This window comes from Oreochromis aureus, linkage group 3 (genome assembly GCF_013358895.1).
Source record: "Oreochromis aureus strain Israel breed Guangdong linkage group 3, ZZ_aureus, whole genome shotgun sequence".
Classification (NCBI taxonomy): domain Eukaryota; kingdom Metazoa; phylum Chordata; class Actinopteri; order Cichliformes; family Cichlidae; genus Oreochromis; species Oreochromis aureus.
In genome coordinates, this window is record NC_052944.1 from 39,690,129 (window position 1) to 39,718,048 (window position 27,920).

The window sequence follows — 27,920 nt, forward strand, 5'->3', positions numbered from 1 at the left end:
AAAACCCCAAGATGTGCAGGCACTAATAACTGAATCTAAAGACCTTCATTTTTGTCAAGATTTGCCTGATTTAACTGTTGTTACCCTTGCTTAAGCCCCAAGAAGGGTATAACCTGGGTCAAATGTGTTATTGTGTCTGACACACCTACAAAATGAGGACTCGCAGAGTGACGTCACTATAACCTGGGTCAAATGTGTTATTGTGTCTGACACACCTACAAAATGAGGACTCGCAGAGTGACGTCACTATAACCTGGGTCAAATGTGTTATTGTGTCTGACACACCTACAAAATGAGGACTCACAGAGTGACGTCACTGAAAGTGTGTTAAAAGTGTGTTTTGTTCCAAAACTGGCCAGTAGGCGGCGAAACTGAAAGTGAGCAAAAACGCTAAACACACTTAAACACACTTTTCATAAAATTGTGATATTTCAGGACATTCGAGATTTTTGGTTTGGGAGCATGTTGGGGCCTCTAGAACACTTTAGAAGGCTCGGAAAATGAGGACCTCAAAATGTCCTCATTTTTCCGAAGGTCCTCATTTTGTGAGTGTGTTATCATAAAATTGTCCTCAGATGTCACGAAAACAAGTACACACACACACACACACACACACACAGACACTCACATAATAAATGTACTTGCATCTTTACGAGGACCCTGTATTTGATATCATGAGTTTATTTATAACCCTAATTGTAACAAACAATAAGATCACTGTGAAAAAATGTCCTCTCAAAAATCTGAAAATTCAAACTAGGTGCCCCCATAGAGACATATACACACACACACACACACACAAAATAATAATCCTCAGAAACACAGAGCGATCAGGCCTCTGCTAAGCCCTAATAATGGGCTCCATTATGATTCAGTTTTCTTCATATGTGGTCAGGAAGAAAAAAGGAATGAAAACCTGGCAGGACACCGCTTTCTCTCTCTTTCTCTTTCTCTCTCTCTCTCTCTCACACACACACACACACACACACACACACACACACACACACACACACACACAGTAGTCATCTTTCAGTGAAGAGGAGAATTTGCTGGTCAGGCCGCAGCTATTTTTGGGGAGGGATATTAGCAAAACACACTGCAAATGTCAGCTAAAAGAGATGATGAGATAGGAGATGAAAAGACAGAGCAGAAGGAGGCAGAGGAGGAACAGGATGGAAGAGGAGCTTCAGAGCAGTGGACCACAGGCATCCAGAGAGAGACAGGGAGATGAATAATGTGGTCGCCTTATGTCTCAGAGGACATTTCCAATTTTAAATCAAGTTACTTTAACAAATATTTTCTGGTGCGGTTGTGTATTGTGTCCAAGTCAGACCAGAATATTTTATCCTCGTTATATTAAACAAGCTAGGCTGGGCAGATTTGAAAAGCAGCGACAAGTAGCGAACTGGATTTAACAGCACCAAGAACACAAGCAGTGTAGAGAAGAAGAGACGGGCAACTTATTTTAGAAAGATGGTGAGGAAATGAGAAAGCTCACAGGAATGGACTCGTCTATTTCTGTCAGAGCCCTCATCTGAAATAACAGCTGCAGACAGTCATGTGGCTCTTCTCCTCAGTCTTTCCTAACTGTATAGATGAAACAAAAAGGTTATGTTTGAGTCAAAATTCAATTCAATTCAAGTCAATTCAATTCGATTCAATTTTATTTATATAGCGCCAAATCAAAATAGTCGCCTCAAGGCATTTTATATTGTAAGGTAGACCTGAACAATAATACATACAGAGAAAAACCCAATAATCATATGACCCCATATGAGCAAGCACTTTGGCAACAGTGGGAAGGAAAAACTCCCTTTTAACAGGAAGAAACCTCCAACAGAACCAGGCTCAGGGAGGGGCGGGGCCATCTGCTGCGAACGGTTGGGGTGAAAGAAGGAAGACAGGATAAAGACATGCTGTGGAAGAGAGACAGAGGTTAATAGGTTCTCCCTCCAATTCTACTTTTAAATACTCTGGGAACAACAAGTAAGCCTGCAGTGTGAGAGAAAGACAAAGAATCCTGAGTAAAAAATCAGTGTGACAATTATTTAAAAGCACAGATGCCAATTTTTCATGTCTGTTCAATTAAACAGCCAATCAAAAGCAGAAATTGAAAATGTGGACAGCAAAGATTTATGACGGTTTCAGCACTTTTACAATAACAAGTACAAATGTACCTATGAGCACATGCCTGAAACTGCCTGATTTTGAAACAACATCTGAAACAACAGATTTCTATTTTTTTAAAGATAATATTTGTTGGTTTCTAAACAACAGATAGATTTTTCCATTTCCATTCCAGAAAATAGGTTAATGCTAATGCTAAAGATGGTTGAAAACTACATCTTTCGGTAGCTTTTCAATACCTAAAAACTGTTAAAAAAAAATAGCGATGCACCTGCAGACTCTTGAATCAACACACATTTAGTAAATGTCATGTTACGCATGAGAAAAGTTACATGATATTATCACTTCAAACCAACTCAATAAATAGATCAGTATGTATGCTCATCCCAACAAAGAGCTAAAAAAAAAAAAAAATACGAGCTTGGGAGTCACTGCACTGAGTGCTCCGATTGCCACTGGGACCACTGTTACCTTCACCCTGCACATCTTCTCGAGCTCTTCTCTGAGCCCTTGGTATTTCTAAAGCTTCTTGTGTTCCCTCTTCCTGATGTTACTGTCATTCAGAACCGGTACGTGTACCACTATGGCTGTCTTCCTCTGCTTGTCCCCATCATGTCCGGTTGGTTAGCCACCACTAGTTTCTCCATCTGTATCTGGAAGTCCCACAGGATCTTAGCTCGGTCATTCTTGACCACCCTAGGGGGCGTCTCCCATTTTGACCTCGGCACAGATGTTTCTGTATACAGAAACATCCCTTTCTTGGATGTCCGCCTCTGTAACTATCACCCTGTTAGGGAGGTTGCTGTGTCCTGCTCTTAGCTCCAGTAGCGAATGAAGATTGTTGTTATCAGTTGTGTCCTTCTCCCAGATGCTCTTCCAGTATTGCGCTGTCTGCAGCGTTGGTGGGGCTGTTCATATTCATATTGTCCCCTTGCCACGGAAAGTACAACATGGAAGTTCAGTGGAGTAGCTTTATCCTCCTGCCTTCTGTCTTTCTGGTATAGCTCTTCAAGCGGCTGGCCAAGGCTGTGACTCTTTACTTGGCACTTTGGTCTGTTTAGATGTAGTATTGAAAGAAACTTGAATTGTCTTTAATAGTGGGGGAGGGGCTTAGCAATTAGTGAATGGTTAAACATAAAAAAGCTGAGATGACCTAAAGTATTTTGACAACAGATTTGTGGGTTTAAAATATGTAAAATGTAAGATGTAGAACTTAGAAAAAATGAACTGAATGCAACATATGAATGATGTCTTAATTAAAAGTTTCTGTTAAGCTTCAAAAACATTCTTGCTTTACTTTTAGTACCTAAAACTTTTGCACAATGCTGTAAATGATTTACAGGTAAACAATGATTGGACCAAAAATGTTCCAGAAAAATAAAAGAGAACATACTAAAAATTAAAATAAAATAAAAAAAACACAGAACTTAAAATCACAGCGACAAAGGAGCAAGAGTGAAAGTTACTCGCACACCTCTACACAGATGGTGTTTCCTTAACCTTTGACCCCTCAGGCTCATCAATAACCGGGAGGCCAGGAGAAGTGTGTGTGCTGTCTCATCCATCTTCATTAGGCTTCTGTGTGTTTGTTATAGCGGCACTGATGTGCTAACCTTCACACACAGGATTGATTTATACAGGGACGTACACTAAGAAAACAAACTTGCAGCCTTTTCTCTGATTTACTGTAAGTCTGTTGCTTCTTTTAGTTTTTTGGTTATTTTGAAAACTTGATGGAACTAAAATGTAAAACCAGCTGTGCAAGAAACACACAGACACAGAGATCAACCACATATTGTGTCTGTTTTCTCTCCATATCTTCTTTTTATCGCCTCTCTTTGTTTGGAGCAAGGAACATGAACACACTGATGTCTGATTAACTGATTATTTAACTCTGTCTCACACAGGACCCGCAGGATATGCAAACCAGAACTAAAGCAGGAAGAGATGCTGAAGCTGAAAGCCGTGTCACCACATACACATGTGACAAAGACTTCCTCCTATGTTTTCTTTCCTTACATTCAGTGCATTTGTCTCACCTCAGACTGGGTCTGAATGAGGTCATCACTGTGCTGCGCAGATTTTTACATCACAAACTGTAAATAAATTAATGAAAAAATCCTGTTCCCGATCACTGGAAAGAAATGTTTTTCCACCATGATTCAAAATTTGGGTGTTTTTATCTCAAAATATGGAGTTAATAACTTAAATTTTGGAGACAACCTGCAACTTCCACTTTGGTCACAATTTTTTCCATTTGGTTTTTTTTTTAATTAATTTTTTCTTCAGTGACAGAAATAAGCTTCAATTCAAAATTCATATATTCATTTAAATAAAAAAATTAAAAATTAAATTGTTGGTAATTGGTTTGTTTTTGTTTGTTTTTATTTAAGGAATGATATTATTTCACTTTTCAGTGTCAAGTTGGAAATAAATAATGAATCGTGCAAAATTTTATTCTAACACCAACAGCATCTCCTTCCAGTCATGTTTTTAAGGTGGACTCGATTTAATTAAAATGACTCTGACTTCTACGTGCAGCTCGCTCCGCAGGGATTGAGTTAGCTTTTTTTCTTGTTTGGTTTTGCTCAGAATTTTACCCACCCTCTTATATATTGTTTTCACCTTTTTCTTTTTCTTAATACATCATCGTGGTTCTCTCACCAGCTTCATCTTTTTTTGTCTTGACTACGAGATATCTGTCTGGTAAGATACTCACAGTCTCAGGTTTCTTGATTGAATTCTTGCCTCGGCTTGGAGAGAGCATAACTGACTGACTTAACGCCTTCTGCTTTTTGCCTGACTGGCCTTCTGTCATCTTTGTGACTGGGAGGGAGTTTTATGATCAAACTGTGTTGTGTGAATAGCATTTCTGTAAAGACATCCCATCATTTTCATTTTCCATATAACAAACATACAATCTCTTCACATTTAAAGTATATAAAGAATGTGGTAGAGCACAGGAATGTTTCTCTACTAAACAAATGCTACCCTTAAACTTGCATTTGAGAATAGCGTTTAGGTTTTGTGTTGTTGTTTTCAATGCCCCTGGTAAGCTGTTGTGAAGCCCTTTGGGATTTTTATCTTGAAAGTTGCCATAGAAATAATGTTTTACTTGCTTACTAAAAAGCCTTGTCACGGGACGAGAGGTGGGGTACACTCCCCTGCAACAAGGTACCTGCCCTTTTGCAGTGTTAATGTATAGAGACAAACAACCATTCATGCTCATATTCACACCTACAACCACTTTAGACTCACCAGTTAGCCTAACCTCATGCATCTTGATGCATTCTCAATCATCCAGGTAAGTAAATCTCCAAAAGTTGATTCTGTTCATCTGGACGTGGCGTTTTCAGTGGGAGAAACGTTTCGTCACTCATCCAAGTGACTTCTTCAGTCTCTGACGAAATGTTTCTCCCACTGAAAACACTACGTCCAGATGAACAGAATCAACATCTTTTAATTTTATAAAAATCTGTGCATTTAGCATGTGGTTAAAACCCTTCAGCTATCTTTAGATCAGGAGTGTCAAACATAAGGTCTGGGGGCCAGATTCAGCCTGCCAAAGACGCCAGTCCAGCCCACTGGACAGCTTTGGAAAATTCAGTTCAATTTAGTTATATAGCGCCAAATCACAACAACAGTTGCCTCAACGCACTTTATAATGTAAAATAAAGACGCTTCAAAAATGTGACAGAGGGCCTACATTTTGGAGGTTTTAGTGTTGATAAATGTGGCTGTAGCTCAGGTGGTAGAGCAGGTCACCTACCAACCGGAGGGTTGGTGGTTCAGTCCTAGTCTGCTCCAGTCTGCATGCCAAATATCCTTGGGCAAGATACTAACCCCAGGTTGCTCTCCAATGCATCCATTGGAGTGTGAATGTTAGTTAGACAGCACAAAAAAAAACTTAGCGCTTGGGTGAATGAATGAGTTGTGTAAATCACTTTGAGTACTCAGATATAGTAGAAAAGCGCTATATAAGAACCAGTGCATTTGCATAAATACACCCCGCACTCGACCCCGTGTTTTTAATACTACACCAAACTAATTCGGAAAAAATGAAAAGACATACAAGTTCCTGTTTTTTCAACTATAGAGATTTCTATTTTTTACAGCTTTTCCGGCTCATAAAGACCTCCTCCATAGGCATCCATACAACACTAAAGTAATTAAATAATAAATAAACTATTAAAAATCAGAAATGTCCTCTTTATTCACAATCAACTACAGAAATGTATGATTTTTACAGTGGATTCACAGCAAAGAAAAACAAGGGCACATTCTGCCATATAACAAAAAGTTTTATGTAACTACGGGACAGTGTTGGCAAGGAACTAATAGAATTTTTTTTATATTACAGTTTGAGCCCAAAGTTGTGGTGACAGAATTTTTACAATTTACTAGAGCATCATTTCATTATTGTGTAGAAAACGAAGACGTGCTGTTTAAACATCTTTATGTTGACAGAACGGCAGAGATGTTTCACTGACATAAATAAAATATAAATAAAGGAGGGAGGGAAGCAAGACTTCTTCCTCAGGCTTTCCTTCCTCTCGTCTTTCATGCTCCTGGCTGATTTGTGTTTGGGGGAAGTTATTCTAGTTTGTTATACAATAACTTCCTGTTTCTATATTTAGCTCTCGTCTCTTCCGACTCGGCTTGAGCACACAATCGAACCTGAGCATCACAGACACAACGTGATCTGATAAAAATGAGTGTAAAGATGAACAGATTGTGCAGTGAAGAGTGTTTGAGAGAAACTCTGATAACAGATGCTCTGACCTCGTGTGAACCCCTGCTGTCTGTAGCTCTCAGAGATCTAAAACTGGCTGAGAAATGGTAAAAATAAAGAAATGTTTGATTAGCTGAAGGAAGGAAGGAAAGATTTAAGTAACAGAGATTCAGAGGCCTAACAGAGGTCTCTTTGAAAGAAAATAATAGTAGTGTGTAAGAAATTAATGAATAATTAGGATGAAAGGGGAAACTTTAAGACTTATGAGACCTCCACTTACAACTGCATTTCAGCGTGTTGTGGATTTCCACCACATCAGGTACAAATGATCCAAACAAGAATACGTTAGCATGTTATGAATGACCGTGTGTCCTTTAAATTGTATTTAGATGCAACTAATCTGCAGTACATTTGGAAGGAAATGTGATTAAAGCCTAACTGCGTCCTCCCACAGTCTCTCAGAGCTTTATTAGTTATCCACAAGTCTCTGTAGGTGTCGATGTGAGCGATCTGTCTCTCTAGCTGAGATATTATACACTCCAGCGCTGTGATACGTTAGTTTAATCAGGCATGCCATGAGGTGCTAACAGGCCCACCAACAGTTAATAAATAAGACAGACTGAAGAGCTTCCAGTGTTGTCACAACTAAAATTCAGTTGCAGCTAATGAATGCAGGGAAATGTGTGTTCCTTCTGATATATTGCCTTTGGGTCAGTTAAGTTATGTAATCTATAAGTAAGTTAAGTATGTCCTAATTGTATCTGTTTAATACTATTTGTTTGTTATAACCAACCCCTGGCCTCCGGTCTTTGTTTTCTTAAAACTAATCCCTGGTTGAAGCAAGTTCAGTGTCCCTGATGGTAACCCTTCACAGGATACAGCAAAGTTGCATAAATGTAAGTTTACACAGTTGGCATCTGATGGATTTTTTATTAAGACATATATCCTGGTTTTGGTAAAAGTGGAAAGGTTTGATCAGAACCACAATCTTTCCCCCTAAAACTACTCTGATCTCCTCGACCACACAGGGACAGGGCGGGTCATGAAACATGTGAGAGATCAGTTAGACCACCAGGGATGAATATCCTTCCTGCCTTGAAGTTTGTGATGTTCTTGACATAATTGCTGTTAAAAAATAATAATAGTTTTGAGAAACACTGTTTCAAGGCCTCATATTAAAGTGTATCTGTTATGCTTTTCCTTATGTTTTTTCACAGCACTCCTGTGAAAAAGTATTTGCCCCCTTCCTGATTTTGTAGTTTTTTGTAAGTTTCGGGTAGTCAAACTAATTTTATTATTAGACAGAGATACCCCGAGTAAATTAAAAATCATTTTTTGTGCCACATTTGTATATAAATGACGATATTTCAGTACTGCAGCCAATTACCCATATGCCATTGGACCGTATCTCATTTACTGTCATCCCTCGGCCTTGATGATGCGTGTTCTCATGAAAATGTTTGATGAGCAGGTGCGACACATGATGTTTCTTTGGCAGAATGGCTGGGTGTTTGATGTTGGGATGGATTGACGCTTTTGTAAGTCTTCCTCCTAACCTCAAGATATTGTGTTGATCAAGGAATGGACTTAACTGATGTAGCTTTGAGTGAGATGGTTTGACTTCCTCCTTATCTTTTACGATCTTAATTTCCTTTCCAAATGCTTCTCCTTGAACTGTCCGTATGATGAACTCCTCGGCTTCTTTCCTTTCTTCCAACGTAGTACTTTCATTGGACATTTCTTTTGAGTTCTTTGCATACTTTACACGTTGTCTTAATCTTGCTATTGCTTTCACAACTCTCATCCAATCTGAGAATTTTTCCAGTCGTTCCAAAATGGATTTCTCTTCTTTTGCCTTAACTGCGAATACTGTTGTGACTTTGAGTTCTGGATCTTCGACACTGATCTCTTCCACTTTAGCATCTTCTTTTGGTAGTTCCTTTTGCCATAAAAAACTTGGTCCTGTGAACCAGTTGGACTGTACTAGTTCTTTTGTCATGACTCCACGTGACGCGTGATCTGCAGGATTTTGTTCAGAGGCAACGTATCGCCATTGACTTGGTTCTGTACTTGATCTGATTCTCTGTATTCTGTTAGCAACGAATACATGAAAGCGCCTTGCGTCGTTGTTAATATAACCAAGGACAACTTTGGAATCAGTCCAGTAGTACTCCTGAATATTTTGGATCTCCAATTCTCTCTTTAGAAAGTCAGCTGCTCACGTAGCTACTACAGCCGCAGAAAGCTCCAATCTTGGGATGGTTGTCACTTTAGTAGGAGAGACTCTTGCTTTACCCATCACAAGAGTGCACTGTACTTTTCCAAACTTGGTCACTGTTCTCAAGTATGAGCACACACCATAACCGGTTACACTGGCATCAGAAAAGCTGTGTAACTCATACTGCTTCACTTGGTCAGATGTTGATGGGACATAACAACGTGATATCTTTATGGAGGACAGGTTCTGGAGGTCTCTGAGCCAAGCTTCCCATTGAGGCTTGAGATCTTCTGGAAGCGGCTCATCCCAGTCCAGCTTTTCCTGACACATTCTTTGGAGGAGTTTCTTACCAACTAAAATGAATGAATGGGCAGCGAATCCAAGTGGGTCGAATATTGAGGCCACTGTCGAGAGCACTCCTCTTCTAGTGAAGGGGTTATTCTTTACAATCACTCTGAATTGAAAGGTGTCTGAGCTTACACACCACTGGACCCCTAAGGCTCTTTCTATCTTTGGCTCTCCTAGTGCCAGATCCAGATCAGTTGCTCCTGCTACACATTCTTCCTTTGTGATAGCAGCAATCACTTCCTTGCTGCTGCTAATGAACTTGTGCAGGTGCAGCTTACCCGTGGCACACAGTTCTCTAGCTTCCTTTACAAGTTGAATACCTTCTTGTACTGAATCCACACTCACCAAACCGTCGTCCACGTAGAAGTTGCGTTGCATGAACTTCACCGTGGCTTCACTGAACTTATTTTCACCTTGCGCATATGCTTGAATCCAAAGTTTGCGCATCCTGGTGAAGATGCTGCACCAAACAAGTGGACTCTCATGCGAAACACTGATGTGGACTTTTCCATGTTACCATCCTCCCACCATAGGGATCGGAGGTAATCTTGATCTTTTGGGGCAACATGAAACTGGTGAAACATGCGCTCCACGTCATACATGACAGCTACATGTCCTTTCCTGAAACAACACAGAACTCCAACAAGAGTATTTGTGAGGTCAGGTCCTGACAGGAGATGCTCGTTGAGCGATGTATTCTGGAACTTTGCAGAGCAATCAAAGACGACACGAATCTTATTTGGCTTCTGTGGATGGTAGACGCCATGGTGAGGAATGTACCATGCTGGTTGATTATTTAGCTCAGCCTCTGGCACTTTCTCTGCGTCACCTCTCTTTATGATGTCTTGCATGAAAGCCACATAGTCCTTGTAGTAGCGTTCGTCTTTTCTGAGACGCTTTTCTAGACACTTCAGTCTGTGTTCTGCACAAAGTTTGTTGTTTGGCAAGTCAGGTCTTTCTTGTCTGAAGGGTAGTGGCATTTCAAAGTGGCCATCTTGCTTTTGTCTTATGCCTTCTTTTACTTTGGCTAGAAACAGTAGATCTTCTTGTGACATTGACTCTTCTTCAACACCCTTTTCAACAAAGTCCATCTCTAGCACATTAAGTATCTCAGCTGGAGTAAGTATTTCTTTGACTTTGTTTCTGCTTACACAGTGAACTTCTGTTTTGAGCTTGTGAGCGGGTTCTACAGCTGGCAAGACTTGTCTAACAATAACACGATGGCTTACTCCTATTTCATCTTCACAGTCACCTTCAGAGTCGCTGTAGCCAATGATGCTCCAGCCAAGCAGAGATTTCTGTGCAAATGGCTGGTCTCTATCACCACTGACCACCGCTAGAGGGAGCAGTGCTTGAGGACAGTTATATCCGATCAGTAGTCCAACTTCACAATCAAGCTTGGGAGCCATCTCCTTTGATAAATGTTTCAAATGTGACCAGTTCTCTGCTGTTTTGTTTGTGGGAATATGTGATCTGTTAGCAGGAATGTAGTCTCTGGTATAGCTTGTTGGTAGTTTGATTCTCGTTTCAGAGTAAATGCCTCTTACTTGTAAGTCCTTTAACTTGCTGCTTGAAACAATTTTTGTTTTGGATGTTATAGTGGAAATCTTGAGTTTAACTGGCTCTGACATGGCGTTGAGCGACTGAGCTGTGTCTTTCAAGATGAAAGTGGTGTCACTTTGAGTATCGAGCAAAGCATACACCAACTTTTCATTCTCTGGTTCATCCACAGTTGATACATAAACTGGGATAACTGAGGAAGTACAACCTTTTGACTTTTGTTGCACAACTCTGTTGGATGTAACTTGGTTAGATACTTGCTCTTGTACTTCAGAAACCTCTGTTTCCTGGTTAGTCTTTGATTGTTGTTGGCTATTCTTTCTTTGTTCCTTGTCTCTTTTCACTCTGTCTTGATGTAGATAAGTTGGGTGAGGCTTTTGGCATTTGTCACACACACTTCTGGAAGTACAGTTCTTAGAGTTATGACCAGTCTTGAGGCAACCAAAGCACAGTTTTTCAGACTGCACAAACTTTACTCTCTCTTCAACTGACTTGTCCATTATCTTGCGACATTTCTGAAGCATGTGACCAGGTTTCTTACAAAAGAGACATGTGACATTTGTCCTTTCACTAGAGCTTGTACTAAGTGCCTTAGCATTCAGCATGTAGTTTCTTTTGGGCTTTGGGCTTGTCTTTGAATGCATGCTTGTCTTGTTCACTTGGCTTTATTGCAGGCAGAGAAGTGATAGGATTACATGCAATTCTTGCTTCTTTATTCAGGAATTTGACAAAATGACTAAAATCTGGGAACATTTTGTGTTCATCTTGAAACTCTGTCACCATTCTGTTCCATCGTGCACTTAGCCAATGAGGCAGCTTTGCAGCTATCCTCTGATTTCCCACGCAATTACGCAAAACTTGTAAACCTTGAACATAAGGTATGGCTGACTCAACACTAGGGATGGGTATCGAAAACCGGTTCTTGTTGAGAACCGGTTCCCACTGTTTCAATTCCTTGGAATTGTTTGCCATTTTTGCAAACGATTCCCTTATCAATTCCAGTCGCCCCGAATGACGTCACCACGTTGCGGAGCGTCATTTACCTGGCAGGAAACATGGCAGCTCAAACGCTCAAAAGTTTGGTTATACTTTACAAGAACGGATGACAACAGGGCAACTTGCAATACTTGCAAAGTAGATATTTCATTTAAAGGAGGAAACACTACTAATATGCAAAAACATTTGCTCACTGCTTAGAAAATCTGCAAACTCACGTAGACCTTTAGTGTCTTTGCTGTTAATTTTTGGCCATGACTGAATCTTGTCACGATATGATTTGCCTATCACAAAGGGATCTCCAAACCTGTCGTTGAGTATCTCCCAGGCAGCATGATAAACGGTGTCTGTTCCAACCAGAAAATGTCCTTCAATAGCCTTCTTCGCTGGACCTCCAACATACTTTCTCAGGAAGAAGAGCTTTTCTTGAATTGGCAGACTCTCGCGGTCAACTAATGTTTCAAAAGACAACTTCCAGTCGTTATACTGCAGCGGATCACCTGTGAAGACTGGAGGCTCTGGGATTGGGATTCTGTTTGCAGTGATAGCTTCAGCAAGCATCCTTACAAGATCAGTGGAGGGCGTTTCATTTGCACTACGAATTGCTGTTTGAGGAACAGAGGCTTGGAGAGGTGCAGTTTGTTGTGGAGCTTGTGAAGAATAGAAATATTTTCCTGCTATTATTTGCTGCTATTAGTATAATCATCATTAATATTTCATGATTGAGAGTGATGTTGAACTTGAGAGGGGATGAATGGTATCGAGTTCACATTTGGAAAGCTTGGTTGCAGGAAGGAACTATCTTGTCTTACTTGGGAATGAACAGATTTGTCTTCATCCTCACTGTTCACACTTTCAGCATACACCTTCAGTCTTGCTTGTGCTGCGTTACGCTTTTGCAATTCTTTCAAAAGTTCCACTTCCTTTCTCTTTTCATCTAACCTTGTCTTTATTGAGGTGCTCTCATTTAGAAATTGAGCTCTTTTCCTTGCATCCTCAACTTCAAGTTCTCTGATTTCTTCCTCACACTGATGCTGTGTTTTCATTATTTTAATGACTTCTTCTGTAGCTGCTACTTCAGCTGCAACTTCTTGTCTTTGTTGTAATGTGACCAGAGATGATTGCTTTGACATCCCAGAGATAGACCTTGACTTATATGTGATCCTTGAAGAAGCACTGGATGAACTGCTGTCAAACACAGACTCTGAATCAGGCCAGGGTATACTATTTGGATCACCATCTTCTTCTAAAAGGCACCGAGCCTTTGCTCTGGCAGTTTCACTGATAGCCATGCACACATCACATCTGCTGCGCATTTCAATATCAGGACTTTGTATTTTTCTGATCTCATCATGAATGTTACAGATGTCAGCCATACTAGGGTCTATAACACTTACAGCTTCAGGTATTAACTCAATGTCTTTACTCTTCACCATTCTTTTAAGTAAGTTTATCTGGTATTTCCACTTCTTGTAAACTCGCTCAAAATTGTTTGTCAAGTCATTTAACTTGGCTTCTTGTAAAGACTGTCCCTTTTCAGTGACAGTGCGTGTGCGCTGGCTTCTGCGCAAGCTTTCTGACTGTGTCCCTTCAGTAAATACTGAGGACTGTGGAGTTTCTTCTTCATTTGTCTGCTCTTTACTTTCATCATTTTGAAAATTATCATCAGCACTTTCTTCTTCAGTGGGCTGTATTGCATCTTCATTTTCATCTGCCATGTTGTCTTAATAGTATTTTCACTTGACTTTAACATTTACTTGATAAATCTTGATTTTAGCTGCTCCTTAATATGAAAGGTCACTTTGAATCTCAAATGGAACTGAGGCTTGATAGCAATTTACAAGTGCTTTTGTTACTTCCAAGACACGGACTTTTGTGCTTGCTTGATTATCTTTCACTTCTTAGCTTGCTTCTTTACTTATTCAATGCCTTTGCTGGAGCATGTGATACTTCTCTTGCTAGTAGCTTCTCTTGCTAGTAGCATCTCTTGCTAGTAGCTTCTCTTGCTAGTAGCTTCGGTCCAACCATCTCGTTACCTTCTCCGGGGCAGTGCAGTGTTCTACTATGCCGGCTTGTACACATACACGAGAGACACGAGAGTTCTTCTTTACTGATGTTTACTGTGCTTCTTTTTAACATACACAGGTACACCGTAGAACTGGTGAATACAAATGTACAAGAAAGTTATATTTCAGCATTAAAACATATTACAATATAAAATTCACAAAATATAAACAAACATACCACTTTGGCCTGCAAGTAGACAAACCAGTGTAATTGGAACTTAGGACTTGTTTCTTCTTTGACATTCACACAGCTAGACCGTCACCATGAGCAGCTTCTCTGACCTTACTTCCCAAAACAGGAAGTGACCTCTGCCCTTACCTTATACTTACAAAATTAACCAGTTATTTTCCATGTATCAAATTAACTTTACACCAATCCGGTATGCAAAAAAGGAAAATGTTAACATGCTCAACACAAAAATAAAACATACAAAATAAAATGCGTTAATTACATTATCATTACAAGAGCTCCGCCTAGTGGTCAAATACTAACATTTCATCAACTGTTACAAAGAGAATTCGCGGCTTCATCAATTATGGCAAGTCGTCCCAACGCAACAAAGCAGCCCCAGACCATCACTACCTCCACCATGGTTTCATGTTGGTATGTTGTTTGTTTTAATGAAATGCTGTGTTACTTTTACACCAGATGCAACAGGACTTAAACTGGTTTTCTCCTTGCAGCTCTTTCATGCATGCCATTTTTGCCCAGTCTCTTTCTTATTGTTCAGTCATGAAATTAATGAACTCTGAGCTTAACCGAGGCAAGTGAGGCCTGTAGTTCTGTAGATGTTGTTCTGGGTTCATTTCTGACCTGATGGATGAGTTGTTGATTCACATGATGACAATTATTTTAACTGAGGATTATTTAAAGTTACTCTAGTGCAGTGGTCATCAATCTTTTCCAAGACGAGATCACTTTACACTTTTAGATGAAGGCCGTGATCTACCATTTACAATTCTAAAAAATACAATCCTACAAATGTTTACATGCTGGAAAATATGAACTTTTTAAAATATAAACAAATGGTCAGCTTTAAAAACTTTAATTCAGACTAGTATATGTTTGCGTATAGGATTTTTGATGTCATGTTTGTTTTTATAGTCTTTAAATAAGGTGTCCACAGAGATGGATAGTGCTTCCTTAACTGACTCATCATCTGTAAAATGTTTAATTTGTGCTTTGCTATAAGGTGACTCACACGAAATGATGCCTCTATAGAAGCTTTTAGTATTTCTGCAGACCTAGTAAGCAGCTGCTGTTGCGTCTTTAATCCGACTTTAACTCTGTGACTTTGGCGGCGTGCAGACCGCTTTTAGGTGGAGGCATTCTTTGAATTTTGGCTGGGCCATAGCATGATGTCATTCCAGGTTGCCTTTTGTTCTTCAGCGCAACTGCTTGGGTGCAAAGCAGGCACACTGGTCTGTCATTGACTAAAGTGAATTAAAACTCATACTCCCATTCTGAGTGAAAGTGGTAGGTTTTAAACTTCTTCCGAACGCCATCTGCCATCTTACGCTGCTACGTGGCTTGTAGTTTCAGCCAAATGACCGTCTCTGTATCTTTGCTAGTAAATCAGTAAGGCACCCAATTAAACATCACACATTCAGACATCGTGAGCCAATCAGTCATGGGAATGGTAGAGTGACACATTATAAAGTAAACAGATTGGCTGTGGATGGGAAAAAAACTTAGGTGACCTAACTTCTGATAGGTTAAAATAATATATCAGGAGTCTTAAATGCTTTGCAATCTACTTTGACACAGAGAACGTTGGCGATCCCTGTTATAGTGCAATAACATAAATCTAGAGGTGGAAATGTCCCCTTAAGTATTTGGAATTTATCCTGAATAGAAAAAGAGTAAAAAAGCAGCAACACTGCCTCATTGGAGTATATAATGACTGAAATTATGGTATATTTTCTCTCCTAGTAGCAGCTTTGAAAGGATTTTGTACACTGACACATATATCTAATCTTCAGCCAGCTCCTTTCTCCGAGCTTTTGATGTGGTTGGCTCCTCTTAAAACGACAAAAGACAGCAGAGGAAATGTGAAGATTGTTTTATTAGAGCCTGGATGCTCATGTGTGCGTTTGAGAAAAAGATCTGCTTCTTCTCACACTTGCCAGACCACATGAATCTGAGACAAACCACTGTCAGAGGAGTATTAATGAGATAACACACACTCTCACACACACTTGAGTTTGCACTATTATCAGACACTCCTGCAAGGTTTAGTGCATGTCCTGCAGAAAAAGACACTGATTGCACAAGCTTGTCCATTTCTTCACTTATTCTGTTTCCTTCTCTTTATGACTAAGATTTCTTGCCATTTTTCAAAGCTAAACCCAAACAAAACCCTTTTTTGGATGGATCTTACAATCTGTGAGAAAACATTGTGTTAGCAGGATTACTGAAAAGGTTTTATAGATGGACTGGCACAGGAATTTATTTTACCAGACCGAACTTCAGGAAGCAAGGATTTGTTGGATTTTTTACCACAGTGGGGCAAAACTAGACATTTATTATTATAGCTTTACAATAACATATGAAATTGAACCAAGTAAATTCGGCAATGCTGTCTTGATAGTCTCAGCAAAATACCACACACTAATCCAGTTAAAGATATTCTTCTTAACGTGGAGGCTCAGTTCATCCATTCACATCATTGGGAGAATTTTTAGCCTTAGAAAAGCTATGTAGTCTAAAATTGCTTATATTAGAGATCAGGGTCGTTCACTTTTTCAAACCAAGTGAACCAGGGCTGAAAAAGCTGCAGTTCTTCCAGTGACCGCTTGAGGCTGGCTACAATAGCCATAAAGTCTCCCATGTTAAAAATGCTCAACTTTACAGCATTAAACAGCACAAAGAATAAAGACTTCTGATTAGATTCCCCTTCATTACAACATTTAGTGGCCACTTTGATTGACAACTGGCAGTCGTATCACTTCCCCAAGCAGATTGACCTTTGAACTGGATATTTTGACTGTGTTTGTGCTTTTGGTGTCTGTTGGACCATTTCTTGTGGAATTAAATGAGAAATAATTAATTTGCTGTGACGTGCAGAGTAGGGATGTCACAGTACTGGGAATTTAGTAGTCGCTATCAGTACTAGTAGAGTTACACGATTCCTGATACCAAAATAATGTCGTCCCACATACGTAAACATGAACATCTTCATTAAAAAGTCATTATAAAACACTGAGTATTTAATGTTAGCTATTCAAACATTTCAGCCTGTGGATCAAAGTTTATTTCCCCAATAATTACTTAAAATGCAAAACTAACATTTTACATTATTACATATTCTGAGTGATATCAAGTGACCTACTCCCAACTTGTTCTCCCAGTTGTTCTACCGGAGCTCCTCTTGGACGGCAGGTCTGTGTTTCTGCTGCATGATAATAATGTTGAGCAGGGTATTGCAGGAAAAGAGCATCAGTTTTACTTAAGTGTAGGTTACAGTATATATGAACAGAATGAAAAATTCCACTGCAAATTGATAATTTTTCTGACACTCAAAGCCTTTCTGGATAAAAGAACTGACCTCCAGTGGAGTAGATGCACATTAAGATAGGGAGTATGTGTGATGTGCAAATATAACTGGAAGAAGCTTCAAATGAGCACTTTTGCTCATAGCCATCTGTGTACAGTAATCACATCTTTAGTTTCAACACTTGGGAACCAAACAGTGACCCAAAGAACGCCGCTACAAGGAACCAGAGAGAGGAACTAAAATCAGGAGAGTCAGCTACTCTGAACTCATAAAAAGAAGGCCGACTGACTCAATGCAAAAATCTGCAAATTTCATTAGAAAAAAACAAGCTGCCTCTTTGTTATTTTGGTTAGGAACAGTTAAGAACTCACAGAGCGGGAAGGATGAAAAGGAGGAACTTTTCAGGAAACACTGTACGTGCAGCTGAGGAGAGTTCAAGAAGTTCATGCTGTGGAAAAATGTGAATAAACACAGAATGCAATGATTTGCAAATAATTTCAGATCTTTATTTCATTGAATCCATATTTGATTGGAAACAACACAGAGATGATGTGAAAGTGCTGCTGCACCACCTGTTAATCTAGCAACACTGTAAGCACTTTGGACCTCAGGAGAGCAAGCACTGAAGCTGGCTGAAGAAAGGATTTCAGCTGCTCTGTGATTCACAGGCTCCTGATCTAAAACGTCTTCAGGGAGTGAGCTCAAACTATTTAACTACACAGACTGCTGGATCAAGTGCAGAATCTGGTTTAGCACAGTCTTCCTGAAATAAGCAAGAACTCCCTGAAAAGGATGCCTGGATGTCAGTAGATGTCAAAAATTACCAATGCCACGTGCACTAAGGTGCTGCCACGCAGTAACATGTGCTGGCTTTTGAGCTATGTGTTGACTAGCCAGATGTTCTGTCTCTTCCCTTTAGCCCGAAATATTGATTGATCAGATCACAGGACAGTTTTCTGCTCCTGCCCATCTTAAAACCAGAGATGGGCTGAAGTGAAAATACTGAGTACACATGCAGCACACATGATCTTACTGATGATGACAAAAAAAAATCATAAAAGCACTTTCAGCATTTTTACAAGTGATCATGGTGACATTTGGAAAGGTATGCACATGTGCAAGAAAACACAGCGGCATTTCTCAATCTTGTTTATGTCTGTTATTTTCTTGTTTTGGTCCTATTTAATTCAGTTCAACTCAATTTTATTTATACAGCGGCAAATCACAACAGTTGCCTCAAGGCCTACTGTAATACAAAGAATACAGAGAAAACCTCAACAGTCATATGACCCACTGTGAGCACGTGCTTTGGCAACAGTGGGAAGGAAAACCTCCAGCAGAACCATTGCCTTAAAGTAAGTTTTAACTTGTATGTGTGGATAGAAAATTAAACTGTGTGCACTGATCATGATTTATTGAAGTGTTCTTGAGCCCAAGTGGCGATTTCCACCTCAGAGACACATCAGGTTTTAATGCAGTGGCACTGACAAAAAGACTTGTTAACATGTTAAGATTTTAATTTCGAGTGCCTAGAATGGTCAAGATTAGAAATGAGCACATCAGAGGGACAGTTCAGTTTGACATGGTTGGGACATGTGCAGAAGACGGATAGTGGATGTTGCAGATGGAGCTGCCAGGCAGGAGAGGAGAGCACAGAGGTGGTTCATGGTTGTGCTGAAGGAGGACATGCAGAGGGTTGGTGTAACAGGAGGATGCCAAGAATAGGATGACATGGAGGTTGATCACTGGCTGCCATGGGGCCTAAAATTTTGCAAGTGTCAGCAGTGCATTTGTTGTCCTGACCTAGTCGCATTAAGACGTCTATGTCAGTGAGCAATAATTTGTGAGTAATGCATTCCAACAGGGAGTACGTTTTGTATTAGAAGCACGTACATTTTTCAGAAAAATCAGTCACCATCACCACGGCAACCAAGTAAACAAGTTTTTAACAGATGTTGCAGCTGCTATATTTTATCTCAACACAGACGGTTTTTTTTTCATCCTTAAATGTAATCAAGCAACTTCCTTAAAATGAAATCATAATTAATCCTGAAAAAATCAGAAAATCCTGAAGGAGACTGTGCGACCATCAGTCCATGCTCTGAAGGTCAGGCTCACTTGGGTTATGCAGCAGCTTTTGGAAGTTGTTTGTTGTTCAGGCACTACTTTAACAGGCCGTTCATGCTGAAAAACTGTGTGCGTGAGTTAAAAGAGTTCTGCAAAGAAGAGTGGGACGGTTCCTCCACAGTGATGTGAAAGACTCATTGCCAGTTATCACAAATTGCAGTTCTTACTACCAGGGGTCGCACAACCAGGAACATACAATGAGTCAGAAGAGGTCATGACTATTTCATGAATTCCTGTGGATTGTTTTGGGATTTTGTGTCTATTCAGCAGTTATTTTTTTCTGGTTTTTGTTCCTTTTTTCATAAAAATATTTCTCTGAATCATTTAACAATATACCATAAATTGTCTAATTCTTATATTGTTAATGTTATAATTCACATTGAAATCATCCACGTTAATAACCAGATTTTTGTTTTTTAATGATTATTAAATGTTTCCAGTCTTTTGTTGCCTCTTTCCAAGGTTTTTTTGTGGGGGTTGTGTGTGTGTGTGTGTGTGTGTGTGTGTGTGTGTTTGCTGGCATCAAATTCTTAATCAGATTAATATCAGTAGGATTTTTTTCTCAAAAACCTTTAAAAGTTTCAACATATGATCTCACCCTTGTATGTAAAATATAAGGTTTAAATTATTTGGAAATCATTACATGTTTTGATCTGCACCTTTCTCAGCTTTTTAGGAAACAAATTGCTCCTCAAAGGTGGGATGGGTTAGGGAGCCAGTCGAGGACCCTCCAGTGAACACACGCACACACACAAAACTTCTGTTAATCACATCCTTCACAACAGACACCTCTGCTGCCGGAGAGGTCAAGGGTCACAGAGATGAGAGTGGGTGAGAGAAGACCAATATTTCTTTCTAAACAAACAGGATGTCAGTCTGTTCTGTGCACCCCTTTTCCTCATCAACTTAAGAGCTTCGGTAGATCTACAGAGGTACTGAGAGGAACACACATGAAAATCTAAGCATATATAAACTTCACCGTCTAAGCCACAGGAGGCTGAGCAGATGCACACTGGCTAAGATAAATGGTATTGATACAGTGCTTTTTAAACCCCATGATTTTGGTCCACTCTTCTTTAAAACATCACTTCAGTTCATTAAGGTTAATTTATGCACAGTTCTCTGAATGTCCCACCGCAGCATTTCCATCAGGTTTCTTCTTTTTTCAGTCATTCTGCTATAGATCTGTTGCTGTGCTTATGCTGTTGCATGACTTAGCCATGCTTTAGCTGTCAGACAAACTGCTGCAAATTTGAGTCTAGAATATTTCAGTATACAGAGGAGTTCATGGCCGACTCAATGACTGCAAGGTGCCAAGTGGCTGAAAACAAAGACCAAATCATCACACCTCCACCGCCATGCTTGACAGCTGGTATGAGGTATCTGGTTTTCCTCAAACGTGGTGCTGTGCATGATGGCCAGATATCTGTACTTTGGTGTCATCAGTCCAAAGGACATTATTTCAGAAGTCTTGTGGTCTGTTCAGATGAAACTTGGCAGCAGAGCTTTAGATTTGCAATCTTTTTTTTTTTTCTCCTTAGAGAAAAGAGGCTTTGTCCTGGTAGTTCGTCCAAAAAGCCACACTTCAGTCTTTTTCTAACTGCACTGTCGTGAACTTCAAAATTTAACTTGCTAATCGAAGCCTGTAGAGTCTGAGATGCAGATTTTTTTTTCAATTTTTTATTTTCGTTTCGCTGAGCATTGCACACTCCTGGGGAGATTGTTGTGTTGTAATAACACATGACTATATACTGAAGGAATGTCAACAAACAGTTTCGTTAATACTGGCACCTATCACTGTCACCCCTCAGACTCCTAATAGATGGACCTAGGTATCAATTTGGAAATGCTACGTCGCCTTGTTCTTGAGTTCCCAAAGTAGGTTGTCCACGCTACCTGCACGGCAGGGAGACAACCCCCATCAGCCTTTTTACATCTAAGGGGTAAAAAGGATTATGTAGCTTCAAGCGACAGAAGAAACTTGAGCGAACAAAATGTTCAACAGTTTTTCATTTATTCCATATTCATCTGTTGGCATTTGTCATAATTTTATTAGTATTTTGTTTCATTCATTAGTGGTTTAATACAACAGCGTGTACAGAGTCTCAATAACAACATCTGCTTTACAAAAAACCAAAAAACAAATTAGCAACAACATCTGCAGTGTGTGGACTCTGGATACCAAGAGAGTTTTAAATTGAAACGGGGACAGTGGCACTAACACAAAAATGTATTTCTTATGTCTTAAATTAAACAATATAAACATCAAGCAACTATCAGCAGTTCCTCTAATGGCCACTTAAGGCTCAGTCTAGAAGGTCACTCATAGACTTCCATTTGTCTAAACTCTCTCTTTGTATAGCGGTAAGGTTTAAAGTTTGTCTACTTTGATTAGCTAGGCTTGACCTCAGCTAATCTGAATGACTAAACTGCACCTCTCCACGGTGTTTGTGCTTTCTGATGTATTTTTAATGAAATTATCTGACATATATTATGACCTGCTGTGTGGTGTAAGGTTTCCCGGAAGTTTGAGTGAAGCCTTTTTTTACTCTGTTTTTTAGTATTATTTATCTCTCTGTTTATGAATGCTGGCTAGCATTAGCTGTTAGCTTAGCACTCCTAGTAGCTGGGAAAAAAAGAGCTATGTGACGCCAAAAAACCCCAACATAGTGACAACTAAAATATTAATGCTTTAAAATGCTTAGTCCAAAAATCAAGAGGTGGTACCACAGTGGCAATGTTCATCTTTTACATACAGTCTATTGCAATTACATTAGGAATACTAAGAAATGTTTTGCAGATCTCTTAGAACTATGAAAAATGTTTTTTATAATAAAGGTAGTTTTTGTGAATTTAGTAGATGCCCAGCTGTCTTAAATAAAAGAAAATAGCCTTCAGTTATTTAGAAAATGCAAAGCAGTCTTCACTGTGATCATAATAAACTGTGTAAGTCCAGGGTATTAACATAAAAGCTTCAAAACAGCATTATAAATAATATTGCAGAAAAGAAAGCAGAACAAAAACACACTGTAAAAAAACGGAAAGATTTTGCAGATTCTGAGTTAATTTTTTGTAAAGAATGAAGTGTTTCCAGAGTCCAAACACCACAGCTGCACACGGCTGCTTTATTGGCAGGAAAAACAACAAAATACAGCAAAAGGCACATTCAATAACGACGGCCTCGTTCCCTTTCTAAAAAAAACAAACAAGAACAAAAACAATCCCCCCAAAAAAGATGCACAGCTAATAATGAATCAAAAAACCTAAAAAACTATTTAAAAACAAAGAAAAAGAAAAAAGCACAGTGCTGCCATGCACAAGTGAAACAACACACTCATGAGCATGGGAAGGAAGACACTTTTTCCCTTCAGACACCCACCCACACCAGGTTAGCATTCCCTTTGTAAATCCCTATTTATAATCCCTATATGATTAACGCGCACACACGCACACCTGCTGCAGTTTCTTCCAATGTCATTATTGCACCCGAGTTCAAGAAAGAAAAGTTATACAAAGAGTGAAAAGACCCCCGTTAGTTTCAAAGACGATCTAGTGTGAAAGGAATTAAGTATTGTGCTTCAGTTATTTAAGCTTGCGTGTAAAAGTAGCCGCACTACACACACTCGCACACACAGCTTGGCATATGTTCATGGAAGAGACACATCTGTCTACAGCGGTTTATATACAAATCTTTCCAAACCACGCGGCAAGCAAACTACACATTTTATAGCAAGTTGCAATGTTGGAGCATTACCCCCCCCCCCCCCACCGTTAAGACCTAGTTTTTGTAATACATTACAACAAAGAAAACACCCAAGCGATGTCCCTTCCATTCCAAATCAAGTTTCACTTAAAATGTACAGGGAATGCGTTGCCATGTTGGGAGACCCCACCACCATCACTCACACACACACCTTTAAATCCCCCAACATGCACTGTGCTACCAAAGGAAATAAGGTTGCCAAATCAAGATTCAAGTGTCTGCAGGTTGTATATACTAAGAGGGGAAATGGGTTACCAAGCTGCGCCAATATCCCCCCTTCTGTTAGAAGATAAAGGCAGTAACATTCTGTTCATTTTCACTAATATCTTGTTTTTGTTTTCAGTGCTTTTCCAGCTTTTTCACAACCTTGAAAAAAAACAGAAAGACATTCAGCCATGGGAGGCGACCCTCTGTGATGTACATTCAATGCGTTGTTATCACGCCACAGTGACGGAGAGTGATGCGGAAGACATTAAAGCCAAAGTTTCTTGTACACAATTCCCTCACAAAACTTTTAAGCCAAAATTAACTCTCATTCCCACTACGTAGACCCACAAATGGATCGATAGCAACCATCCAGCAACTGGAAACGCATTTTTCAAGCTTCAAAGATGATGGAGAACATTTGATCTGAGAGCAGTGGATGACAGCAGGTGTAGATTTATTTGTAACGTTACATTTTTTTTCCTTTTAGCTGCATGATAAAAGAGAAATGATCAATTTCATTATCACTTGTGCTCCTAAAGAGACCAAAGTCAGAAACCTTCCAGGCTGAAGAACATCAGGTCCAGTTAAAGGCAGAAGTTGGTGATGATGTAGATTTTTTCTTGAACATCGTGAGGTTTAAGGCAGAGCCAAAGAAAATACACTAGTTCTCTGTAACTGGGGTTACAGAGCCAGGGAAAAAACTTGTGAATATACTTTGTGTTAGGAGAAGATATTGGTACTATAACTTTTCTGAAACTGTAAAAGCAAAGCTGTTAATTTACTGTTCAGTCTCTGTTCCTACCCTCATCTGCTGCCATGACCTGCAGAAAATGTCCGAAAGGAGGCGATCATGCAGAAATGAGCTCCCTCCAAAGGCTGTCTGTGCTCTCTCTTAGAGACAGATTGAGGAGCTCGGTCATTCAACAAACACTCCTCTACAATGAAAGGAGCCAGTTGAGATGGTTGAGCTATCTGATAGGAGGGAGAGTTTGTCTCTCAGCTTGGGAACACGAAAGTGTCAGCCAAGAAGAGCTGGAGGAGCTGGCTGAGGAGAGGGAGGTCTGGGTGTCTCTGCTTAGACTGCAGCCCACATGACTGATCCTGGATAAGCTGCAGAAAATAGATGGATCGAAGTTTTCTGGTTTCTGTTTCTACTGACCAAACAGTCTGAAGACAATTAAGCCTTAATTGTTGGACTGCAAACAATGCCTGGGGCAGAGAACAGAAAGCCTTGGCCCAGATATCGAAGAGCTACAACAGAAGTCCCAAAAACATTAAGCTTGAAGCCAAAATTGTCACGTAATAGCCGATGGGCTCCTACATTTCCTCCTCATCAACGAATACCATGAAAAGACCAAAACCGACAAAGTTTTAATCTATCGTTTGGTAACTAAAGACCTCCTGACACCTTTTCTAACTACTGAGACGATAATTGGTGGAAATCAGTGGGAAATATTATTGAACTTTAAAAAAAGAAGGCTCAGCAGGTTTCCGCCATTTATTGCAAATGGCTCTAATAGACGAGTAAACAGTGTTAGAAAGATGAGTTTGTTCGTTTTGATCTTTTTCTGTACTAAAGAAAAATATAACATGGCACCAGACTTCTGTTTATAGGTCGGTAGGACGTGTGGACATGGAATTAAATTTTGAGAAGCCTGTATGGTTATCTAACCAGATCCAGACGGCTGGATTAAAACTGAACTTTCAGGATGTACAACACTGCTTTTAAAAGGATGTCATTCCAGCTAACATGCTACTCTGGACAGTTTCTTACATGGTTGTCTTCAGCCAAAATGTAACCATTAACTCTAATCAGACTGCAAGCTTATCATCCGGTGTGCTTCTTCCAGTTTTAGACTGCCTAATTTGTTGTTGCTTTTTGAAGTTTTTTTTTTAACTTAAGGTGCATAGATCAGCCTCGTGGGGTTGTTGGCCAATTGTGTGGCTTGCTTTAGGTGTGGTGCTGCGCGATGAGGTTGCGTAGCTGCTTGATGACGGTGTCGATGAGCTTCTGCCTGTCTCTATCCGTCTTTCTGAACTGGGCGAAGACGTTGTTCTTCCTGCTCGTCTCCTTCATCCTGGAGATGGGATTGTGGGTGGGTTGGGGGGGGCAAAGGAATAAACAGGGAGGAAAGAAGAGCCAAGCAGAAATAAAAAAGATTTTAAAGAAATCAATCAGGGACCAAAAAGGATCAATATTCACTGGGTTGTTCATTTCATGCAATCAGGTAAACACAAGTTTACGAGCATGCTCAGAACAAGCACACATCCCTGCTAAGGTCACCTATTTGAGAAGAAAAAACCATCATTGTCACATGTGCATCTCGGCATGTATTTTTTTTTTTTTTTTTGTATTTTGTAGCAGAACACTGGAGTGTTATGGACCTCCAGGAAGTTCGGGGCCCAGCAGACCAGACTAACCCCAGTAGGGTGCTTCCTCATGGGCAAAGAGAGACCACCAGGCTTGGCTATCTGAAGAGAAAAGGCTGTCCCAAATTAAGGTGATCTGCCGCACAATGAATGAAAACACATGACTTTGTGTGTGTGTGAGCATTTTTTTTGTTTCTTGCCTCAAGTCTTAAAAGTGTGTATTTACTTTCAGGTTTCTGTGTGAAAGCTTTTAGAGGCGGTGATCCACAAAGTCAGATTATAACTTTTTGAGTTCATGCAGGTTGTGTGTGTGGTTATCTTCCCTATTTTCATATCAGCTCGAGCTCTATGATCAGGCCCTACACTGATGGTACACAGATACAGGATGCGGGTGGTGTTGTAGCGATAACATCCTATGGTTAACAGCCATGGCGATAAACATCAGTATCATCACGACATGAGTTTATGTTCTCAGGATGTGTGAGAGTGAGTAATACGGAAGGTGAGATTGCACACACCCTTTTTTAAAAGGAAGAAGGTAAACAGCTTTAGTAAACCCGAGTATTGGTCTCGGTGTAAGTACATGCCTCAAACAAGCATCTCTCTCTCACTCTCACACTCACACACACACACACACACACACACACACACACACACACACACACACACACACACACACACACACAGATGATACTCACGGCTTAAACAACCTGTCAAGAACATGAAGGAGGACAGGAGACAGAAAAGAGCAGATGGAGGAAAAGGTGGATGAAGTTCAAAAGTTCAAATGAGATTTGATGTAGGAATGCTGCTAGATTTCCACTGATCTGATGTTGGCTTTCTCATTAAAGGAGCTCTGCATAACCCACAAACCCAAAATCCATCCATTAACATACATTGTATTTGCCCACTTCCTCGTTTCCAATTTATATTGCATGTTTGTCATACTTGCATGATTCAGGTCATTAGATAAGAAAACCACAGTAAATGCAAAATGCAATTTTAAATGATGATTTAATTTATTAAAGGAAAACGTTATCCAAACCTACATGGGTTGTGAGAAAGTCATTGTTCCCCTAAATCTAATAACTGACTGGAGTTGTTGCTGCCAGGGCCAGCACAATCAAGCATTTGTGTTAATTGTCAATGCGTCTCTTCTCTGTGGAGGAATTTTGGTCCACTCTTCATTGCAGAATTGTTTTAATTCAGACACATTGAGGGGGTTTAAGTATGAACACTGTGTTTTAAGCCACGCCAAAGCATCTAAATCTCACCTAAGTCCAAACTTTGACCAGGCCTCTTCTTCATTTTGTTTGAGCCTTTTAGAGGTGGACTTGCTGATGTGTTTTGGATCCTTGTCCTATTGCATAACCCAAGTGAGCCTGAGATTCAGGACACAAACTGATGGTTGGACATTCTCCTTCAGGATTTTCTGGTACAGAGCAGAATTCGTGGTTCCATCAATTACAGCAAAATGTCCTGAAGCAGCAAAGCAGCCCCAGACCATCACAGTGCCACCACCATGTTTGACTGCTGGTATGATGTTCTGTTTATGAAATGCTGTGTTACACCACATGTAACGGGACTCAAACCTTACAAAAAGTTTGTCTCGTCAGTCCACAGAACATTTTCTCAAAAGTCTGTTTTTTTGGCAAATATGAGACGACTCTTTATGTTCTTTGTGGTCAGCAGCGATTTTGTCTTTGGAACTTTGCTCCAGTCTCTTTCTGATTGTTGAATCATGAACTCTTAACTGAGACAAGTGAGGCCTGCAGTTCTTTAGACGTTGCTCTGGGTTCTTTTGTGACCTCATGGATGAGTTGCCGTTGTGTTCTTGGGAAGGTTCGCCACCATTTCCTGAAATCCCAAAGCCTTGAAATAGCTTTGTATCCCTTTCCAGACTAACAGA

At 39.9% G+C, this 27,920-nt stretch overlaps 1 protein-coding gene across 1 annotated transcript in view; it reads right to left on the reverse strand.

Moving 5' to 3' along the window:
* Positions 1-21,663: 21,663 nt before the first annotated feature.
* exoc6b (exocyst complex component 6B) overlaps positions 21,664-27,920 on the reverse strand; it is a 131,288-nt gene continuing 125,031 nt past the window's right edge. Inside the window, exon 22 of the mRNA XM_031734737.2 lies at positions 21,664-25,719. Within this exon, the coding sequence (XP_031590597.1) occupies positions 25,593-25,719 (127 nt within the window). The 3' untranslated portion in view covers positions 21,664-25,592. The remainder of the gene's footprint in view (positions 25,720-27,920) is intronic.